The 9,666-nt window shown below is 36.6% G+C and overlaps 1 protein-coding gene across 1 annotated transcript; it reads right to left on the reverse strand.

The window, feature by feature from the left end:
• Positions 1 to 2,547: 2,547 nt before the first annotated feature.
• Positions 2,548 to 6,530, reverse strand: LOC108379181 (helix-loop-helix protein 1-like). The gene is made up of 2 exons (XM_017635503.1): positions 6,099 to 6,530; positions 2,548 to 3,110 (listed from the first exon to the last, which is right to left on the reverse strand). The coding sequence occupies exon 2, from the start codon at positions 3,081 to 3,083 to the stop codon at positions 2,619 to 2,621; it is 465 nt and encodes a 154-aa protein (XP_017490992.1). The 5' UTR covers positions 3,084 to 3,110; positions 6,099 to 6,530; the 3' UTR covers positions 2,548 to 2,618.
• Between the last annotated feature and the right edge of the window lie 3,136 nt (positions 6,531 to 9,666).

Raw genomic sequence — 9,666 nt, forward strand, 5'->3', positions numbered from 1 at the left:
GCGCCAAATTTAGTGGGTATACAAAACGCGAAAGTTTTTGAGGTTGGTGCTTGGTGCGTTTTTGGTGCTTTTGTTTTTAGTTTGAAGACACCAAATTAGAAAATCTTAAAAAAATGGAAGCAAAATTTATAGCAATCGTAAGTGTGGTAAGCAACTTTACAAAAATTTTAACAAAATCATGGCACAGTGACATAAGCGACAACAAAATATGTGGCAGCACCTTCAATCATGCCAGAAGAAATCGACCGTCGTGCAAGAAACATTGATTTTTATTAATTTGAATCGGAATCCTTACAATAAAATTATGTATGTATATAAAGTCCATAAAATATACCAATAAAAATTTGGTGCTTTTTCAAATTCAAAACTTGGCAATACTGCCTTTTGTTCGATGCCTCCTCTTTTTCTTGTCGAGTTCGTCTTGCTCTCTCATTCTGGTATTTTTTGACGTCACGGTCAGTTGCTCTCAGCTCGATTGGCGCAATCTTGTTTTCTATCATTCCAGATCTATTCGCTTTGCTTTTAAAGAAAATCATCCCTGACCGACTCAGTTCTGCGGCCTTTTTATCTTCTCAGTTATAAGACTAATGAATTCGTGTGATATATAGACGCCCTGTTTGAATACTCGCTTGGTATAAAACGGTTCAGTCAGGTGTTTCCCGATTCCGAAGGAGCTGTTGATATTGCTCAACGTAATTTTACACAGCCACATGAAATAGCGGGGATGCCTAAAGGCCACTTCTTTTCCTTTGAAATCGGTTGTCGAAAGAATTCCTTTCTAAGATGTTGAATACCCCGTTTTTTTTTGAGGCCTTATAAGGCCCAACCAGTTCGCTGAAATTGGGCCTTAGACATTTACACCATCCGCTCGTTGAGATCTTTCATTCGCCTCTTAACAGGCTGATCCGGCGATAGTTGGCGCATATGGCAGTGTCACGTTTTTTGTGCAATGCGCACAGAGCCAACTTAAATTCTAATAATGCTTCAAATCACGCGCTCATTGAGATGTGTTTCCAGATACCTGGAAGTTATCTGAAGTATCGAACACTTTGCAAATTCCATGAACCAAGGAGTTTACAAAATGATCTAAGAGACCGAGAACAAAAGGCACGGTCGAAACTAATTGTCGTTCTCGTAGTTTTGTTAACAAGAATGCTTAAAAACCAAAACCGAAATGAGAACAAAATCTTCGGGAATATTTTCACAAGAACGAAGGAGGGAACAAAACTGTAGAGAACCTCCTCAACGGGAATTATATAAGAACAAAACCTGTGGAACGTTTCCAAAGAGAACAAAATGCGAACAATACTTTCGGGAACATTTCTAAGAGAATAAAGCAAGGACAACAAAAGTCCAAAGAACTTCCTCTCGAAGAAGTAGTTGGGAACTGACAGAGAACGAACGGAAACAAATCTTCTGTGAACTATTTGCGAAGAATGAAAGCGATAACAAAATTTTTCTCACTGGCGTCCATTAGTTTGAAATGTTTGAATATTAAAGTTAAAATTTAAAAATAATTATGCGAATGAGTCAACGAAAGACTTAAGACACGAACTTTCATTGCACAGAAAATTAAAATTTGTTCCATAAATGTACATTTCATCCTAGTAATAAACGATCTGGTAGTTCAAATTATCCAGCTTTCCTCTGGCTTAGAATTAACAAACGTGCTTCTCACTGAAACGATTTTTCAACCCAATACACATTCCGAACGTTAAGTTCTCAAAACTTTTATCCTCATTTTGTTCTCTAGCAGAACGCTGACGAACGTTCTTATTAGATCCTCCTTGAAAACGTTCGCGATACTTTCGTTCTCATTGAAAATTTTCCCGAAAGTTTCGTTCTCATTCTGTTCTTCTTTAAATCGTTTCCGAGATTTTGGTTCGCATTTTGTTCTTTACGGAAACGTTCCCGAACCTTTTATTCTAATTTTGTTCCCGTTAAAACTGCTCTCAATACTTTTGTTCCCGTTTAGTTCTTCTGTGGGAACGTTCTTGACATTACATTTTGTTCTTATGCAGAACTAAACCAAAACCCGAACGCGTTCCCGGTCCCTGGTTAAAAGCATGCTATCATGAGTTATCCCTACAAGAAAACAGTCATTTGAAACACACTGTATTTACTGGTATTTGTTTTTGTTTGGTTATGCGCCCATCATTATTCTGCTACTCCCCAATTGGCTTCTCTTTTTCTGCTATTTGCTCTGCAAACATTTATTTGAACGTTCGTGGGGATGGGACTGCAGCATCCAAGGCGCAGGTGCCCAATGGCGGTAAATGTATGAGAAAAGTGAAAACTTGTGTAGCGACAGCTGAGGCCAACAACTAAATACATGGTGTTGTTACATAGATAAATACTAAGGCAATACAAAGAATACTAGCAAAGTGAGTATAGGTTATGTTTATGTAATGTGGAGTAGACGACTTTTATTACGAAAATTTTAAGATATGTAAAATATTAAAGTTATACATACATACATATATTAACTTTACTGTTATTTAGAGTACTCATTTAAAATTAAACAGTATCACATTGCAGCTTAAATTATAGTTAAAGTAAAATTAAAATTAACCTACGCTTAAAATAAAATATATCCCCATCAAATAGTACTATGCCGCTTATGGCGTCTCCAACACATGATTCAAGTATGCTATATAGCATATAGCCAGCTTGAGTATTTCGATTTTCGATAACTTCTTATCCGGCGGCAAAGTGGGTAGCAGTTTTCGCAATTCAGCAAAGCTCACATTGAACGCTTCCACACGTATACGTTCGCGTGTTGCATGGGCCGTACGATATTTTAGTGTTGCACGTCGCCGACGACGACGCTCTTCACGCGTCAAACCGACCAACTCGGAAGGATCCAAGTGCGCTATTGGTGTTGTACGCCGTCGCGGTGCTGGTGTGGGCGGCGGTGGTGGTGATGCCTGTGGCATTGTCTCACAAGCCATACGCGCCTGAAAGCGTCGATCAATATCCAAGACGTAATCGTGATTCTCTGCCATGCCATTGAGATCATGCAGATAGTAGCGGCCCAAGGAGATGCTTTGCGCTGGCACCATATGCGTCATGTCGTACACCATTGTAGCTCAAAGGTATTTCTCTGATTTCTGAAACAAAATAAGACAAAGAGACACTCGTATTAATAGTTGAAAAATGTAAGAGCTTTACAAATTTAAAAAAAAAAATCTAAAATTTTTCATTGCACCAAAGGTAACACGCCCACAAAACTTGTGGTTAAGCAACGCATGCCTTCACGCCCAGCAGCCGCACGGAGCGTATGCCGTGGGTGATGAAATTTCGATATATTATTCATGCAATTGTAAACAAGTATTTATATGCATTTGCTTTTGCTTAAGGGGTTACTCCTTTACCCCCTTACTAGTATGTATTTACCAACTCATATTTGTCTGCCTGCCTGTGGCTTTGTTTGTTGCTTTTTGCTTGAAGGTGTGTCAACATACCACCCCTTTCGTTTGTCCATGCGCTCGTTTAAGTACTCTCTAACTAACCACATTATATTTGTTATTGTTATTATTTTTGGATATTTTATTATTATTGGCACATACATATTTTCACACCTAGTCAAATATTCGTAGCTCTAGCGCCAAAAAAAGAGGGTGTGTGGATGAATTGGTTTGCAGCACACGTTTTGCAATTTGCAATAAAAATTTAATATTTATTAAATGGATTTGAGAAATTTTTTTCGGGATTCGCAAAAATCAGAATTGGAATATTTCAACTTAAACTTTTCCTCCAATTTGAATAGTAAATCGTTAAAAAAATTTGGTTTCGTGGACTACATATTTTATTTACTAATCAACAGCCGTTACGTCTTATGTCTTCAATTATGAGCTAATTAGATTTAACTTAGCAAAGCTGCTACAACAGGTGGTATGCCATCTCAGCTTCTCAAGTACGTCGGCGAGGAGCTCATAAGATGCATGCACAATTCAATTTACTCTGTCCAATTCACAAGAAAGCAACAATATTACTTGTGCTATCTACCGCGGGATCTGCTTATCGATATTGCATATGATTTATTATCAAGCATTTTGTGTGAAAGACTCAACCGTCAACGAACTGATTGGGCCTTACGTGTAAGTGGGGCTTTATGCCTATTAAATCCACTATAGATCGTGTATTCAAAATACCACATATCTTGTAAAAGACCCGCACGAGGAGGATCAACCTACATACATCATCTCTCCGTTGATTTTAAAATAGCCTTCGATGTCGTGAAAAGGAGTTGCCCATACGTCGCGATATCTGCATTTGGTATCTCCGCCTGAGTAAAATGACGTCGAACAACATCACCATCTTCTTTAAAATGGGTAGCGCTTCACCGAAACATTCGATACCAAACAAGTAAATGAAAATAAAAAAATTGTAAACCTCCGAATGTATGCGCGCGGCACAAATCGGGGAGAAGCTCGGCCAAACACTAACATACTATGTGTAAGCGCCAATTTATTGTTATTAAAGCGTGTGGGAATATAACAATGACAAGACGAAGTATCTTCTGGCGTCAAACAAATATTTTAGAGTGTAGAGGACTTTGTTTATTTGGAAATCAGCATTGCTACTTTGGACTGAGTAGGCAATTGATACGTAATTATGCAATTGCTAGCTGAGGAGCGTACGCTGGGCGCAACTTAAATTTTTTAGATGAGCTTTTATTTAATATTTTCTTGAGATGCAATATTCAGCACCGAAAGCATTCACCATTTATCAATCGCGACGGAAATTTCATTTGCACATGACAATTAAAAGTAAAAAATTTATTTTGTAATTTTTATTGTTACAGAAGCGTGTACATATTGCCAAAAACTAGCAACTGATCTACTTTGTGGTCAATTAAGCGAAGGTTCCACTTGCATACACATAACCAATAAATAGGTTAACACAGCGTATGAGCAACTTTCAAAAATCCGACGGACGGGAGATATGTGTGTTGGTCATTTCTAGATAATTGGGGTACGCTGAATTCAATGGTGTTAACCGTTTTGCCGAATTGGCCCGTGGCCCCATACAATATTTTCAAATCCAAACTTTGCCAAAAAAGTAGGGGTTTTACCACTAAATTATTCTCTGAAAATCCGTCTGTTAAGAAAAGATACATACATATATCAGGATACAATAAAATCATTTGCAAACTATTTCGATCACATTTGTGGATTGAGAGCAATATTTTGTAATATTTTTTAGTGAAAAAATGTTATTTCAACTTTTCGCCATTTATTAGACTAACAATTGTTCCACATCATCAGGAAATAATGGCTGTATCTTAGGAACTTTAGAAACAATTTTGTCACAATATATATTTCTCTTTTCTATTATTTATTTTTTATTATTTATTTGTTTATTTATTTTTATTTTTATATTTTTCATTTCGCTGCTGGAAATTTTGGACGTGGAGTGCAGAAAAAACAAATCTTTGGCATTATTTGACTTTGTCCTTTAAACATAATAGGGGAAAATGGAATCCACGAACATAAGGTACAAAAAAAGGTTTCAAAAATATAAAATGATGGTTAGCTTAATGGGAAATGTTCTTCGAACATCTTTATAAAATCATATTTTTTACTATTTATCTGCGCTGATTTTGTTCAAGAAATGAGACAGAAGTTCAGGTCATTATTATTATTTAACGAGTTCTCTCTGGAAAAAACTCGAATGTAATCATTACTAAAAATATTTTTAACCGATTTCAGAAAATGAGGAACCGATTTCGATAACTCTTTTTTTATTGGATCAAGGGTGGTCCCATAAAAAGTAATTTCTTTTAGAACCGATCATTGCATCATCAAGAAATTAACGGTACTCCTATGTTTTTTATATGAGAATTGAAGTAGGTTGTGTTTTTTGCTTAAACATCACTTATTTAAGACCACTTCTTATTCTTTTATAGTTTTCTTCTTAAACAAAAAAATCAGCAAAAAATTATGAATATGATTTTTTCACACATGAACTTTAATTTCTGAGTCCTACGTAACTACGATCACGTAGTGACGTATATATGTAAGTAACATATGGAAATATGCCGTTTTAAGTACGAGTATATACACTTCCCGATGTGGGTGCCCTTGTATACTCACTTTAATTATTATTTGTATTTATTTAATTTTTATGAATGTCTAATTCAATTCACTTATATTTTATCCGTTTAACCATGCGCTTCCCTCTACAACTTACGTATTGCTTATATTCGCGACAAATTCGAAATGTTTCATGTCCTTGGCTGCACAGCATCCTTTTATACCACAACTGTGTACTCACCACTAAAAAATGGGACGAGGTGTTGTTACTGGCAGAAACTTGTATGTACACACACATGTTTATCTAAAAATCTTGCGAATGGGGTGTTTTTGCATTCAGCAGCTACTGAAGCCAATGGGCAACAGCTGTGTACGGCACAACAACAATTCCAAGGATGCTATTTGTAATTAGACAGGGAGGAAACGATGTAGAAAAGGAAACAAAAATAAAATGGCGTAAATGGTGACACCCTCTTCTAAGATTACAACAAATCTTTTGATGTAACCGATTTTATTGATTTATTTTATTTGTCTGTCTTCATGAAACAAATGAAACTTATTTTTATAACTTTTCTCTATTTCGTTAAATTTTATTTTTTTTACTTGAAAAAGTCGTAAAATAATACTAAATAAAGAATGCAGATCAGATGGTTTTATTTTGAGTGCATTGAGTCTTTTTATATAAATTTTTTGTATTAATTTGCAAACCTGCAAGAAGCTTATAATTGATAGAATCCAATACAAAATCCCAGTTTCTAAATTTTGTTGTGAGACATAAATAACACAGTGCTACAAAAAAGAATAATGCAGAAATACCTGGGAAGTTATGTATGTATATTTTCTGGTAGGTCTTTTCGAGTAAGACAAGAATCGAAATATTAAATTTGACAAACTCTTGAATTGTCGTTAAAAACCTGGTTTTTCGTACTTTTGCGCACTTATAAGCCTATAACTTAGTTGGTTATGAACGGATTGTACGGAAAAAACGGTTTTCACTTGGGACACCATGCAATCCCTGCACCGTGCCCCCTATAGTTTCATATATCCTAGCTTTAAGTGCAGTGGTGGTTGGCCCACATTTTCAGTTTTAAAGAATGGGACGTTTGAAACGTTTTTCCGGCCTATTTGATGCGACTCTCGCGATGGCCATACTTTGCGATCATAGAAAACGTCAAATAAAAAAAAACGGTCAAGCAAACATTTTTGAGTTGAATTCCAAAAAATTTTATCTCATATAAAGTTTAGTAACTCGGTAAACTTTCATCTGATTCTCGAAAATAAACACTCGTTATTAAATTAAGTTTTCCAATCAATTTATGGCTATTATGGTTTTCTTATAAAATAGCGCGTAAAAACNAAGTAAGACAAGAATCGAAATATGAAATTTGACAAACACCCTCTTGAATTGTCGTTAAAAACCCGATTTTTCGCACTTTTGCGCAATTATAAGCCTATAACGCGAACGTCAAATAAAAAAATACGGTCAAGCAAACATTTTTGAGTTGAATTCCAAAAAATTTTTTCTCATATAAAGTTTAGTAACTCGGTAAACTTTCATCTGATTCTCGAAAATAAACACTCGTTATTAAATTTAGTTTTCTAATCAATTTATGGCTATTATGGTTTTCTTATAAAATAGCGCTTAAAAACCTCACCAAAATTGAAAACAGGCGAAAAAAGTAAAAAAAAAATGTGTTCTAGGTAAATACGCACAGATCTTTTAAGGTTTTTTTATTCACATATATACCATTCGATAGGTCTAAGTTTCTTTTTAAAGCCTGCAAAATACTCGTAATTAACCAAGTTCGAGGGTTATAAGTGCGAAGAACCGGCTTTTCAACGGTAAATAAAATTTGTTGGGGTGTTTGGCGAATTTCATATTTCGATTCTTGTTCTACTCGAAAAGACCTACCACAATATATACATAACATCCCAGGTATTTTTTAGTGTCGCACAGTGTAATTTACTTTAGCTTATTTTAATTTGACTCTCCTTATCTTATTTCATCTCTGTTTTTTACTGGTATTTTATTTTATTTTGTAATTTGGCTGTGGCTGAGTGGTTAAAGGTGCGTACTACCACTACGCAGGACCTGGGTTCGATCCCGGTGTCGAGTAACATCTAACACATCAAAAACCGGTCGTCCCCCGGCAGGCAATGGCAAACCACCGAGCGTATTTCTTCCACGAAAAAGCACCCATAAAAATCCATTTGCCGTACGTCGCTCGATTTCTGTAATAGCATCAAGACGCAGGCGTCAAATTGGAAGAGAAGCTCTGCCAAAGCAAAAAAGTAAGCGACAAAATTTTATAAATCTTATTACCACCTTCCCTACTAGCCAAAGCACACGGCTATTAGATTAATCGATAACCGGAAGTACGCATTATCGATAATCATGAAGCCATTTATGCCATGAGCCGACCAAACTAACTAATTTTTAAACATCAAATCAATAAATAAAAATAAGAAATTATCAAAAAAGGGTAAGGGATATGATTTTATCGATGTTGTATTCTCCGTGGGCGAAAGGCAGAAGCTATAAGCAGTTATAGCGTTTTTTCAATGCTTCGTATTTATCCACAAATTTCACCTGCATCACAACGCACTTACAGCATTTTCGCGCATCGGTTTGTGTTGGCAGGTTAAAACCAACATTAGCCGTCATCGATTCGCCACTTCTCGCTCGCTCTGTTTGAGTTCCGGTCGTTTAAAGAAGAATTTTGCATGTGAAAGCAACAACAAAGTTAGCTAGCACGGATAGACGACAGNGTTGGTTGTACCTCATTGAGTTCGTTCGTGCCGCCACTCGCTAACTGTTGGCGAATCGATGACGGCTACTTTCAGCAGCTCTTCAGCACGGAAACGGATACAAGCGACATTTCCTTGAAGCATATCGACACAAACAGCTTTGACACGCTATTTAATAACAGTTCCACAGGCAAGAAAGTTTTAGTAGATAGTAGTGAAATACTTTTGATTCAAATAATTACACGTTTTATTTTTATTTAGCTTTTTGGGCACAGAAGTGCTTTATTCGCTATGACCCCATGGCCTCATTGCGGTCAGATCTTGGGCGAGAAAACCCATTTTGACACCATATACGTCAAAATTTCGCAAATTCGGGTATCGCTACAATATGTGTGCAAGATGTGTTCAAAATCTTGAGGCACCGGCTATTGGCTGCGTAGCACCAATGTTGGAAGTCGCCATTGTGTTAAAGCTTAAATAGGGATTGCAACACTCTGTCATTACATAACATAAATGCATACATTTATCGATTGGGTGGCCATAATGCGTACCAACTGGACACTGTGAAATGCCATAACCCAGTAAAAAATTAATAACCAAAGACGTAGAGACGACAATGCCTTCTCCAATTCAACTGTAACGGGCTACAGAGCAAGATTGAGGAGATAACCGCCTTTATGTGTCGGCATGGTATATTAATAGCTGCGGTCCAAGAGACGAAGTTGCACAGCAATTCAACTTTGTTGAATTGTGCCGGGTACAACGTGCACCGTCGAGATCGCGAGCGAGATAATGGTGGTGGCTTAGCGTTCATCACGCACCACACCGTGCAGTATCGTCTTATCGAAGCAGACATCGACCGCAGGGATACCACCCTAGA

The sequence above is a fragment of the Rhagoletis zephyria genome, unplaced genomic scaffold (genome assembly GCF_001687245.7).
Source record: "Rhagoletis zephyria isolate East Lansing unplaced genomic scaffold, Rhagoletis_zephyria_1.1 Rzeph_scaffold_15791, whole genome shotgun sequence".
NCBI lineage: Eukaryota > Metazoa > Arthropoda > Insecta > Diptera > Tephritidae > Rhagoletis > Rhagoletis zephyria.

Coding starts and splice junctions, on each gene's coding strand:
- LOC108379181 (XM_017635503.1), bottom strand. CDS start 3,083: ATGGTGTACGACATGACGCATATGGTGCCAGCGCAAAGCATCTCCTTG.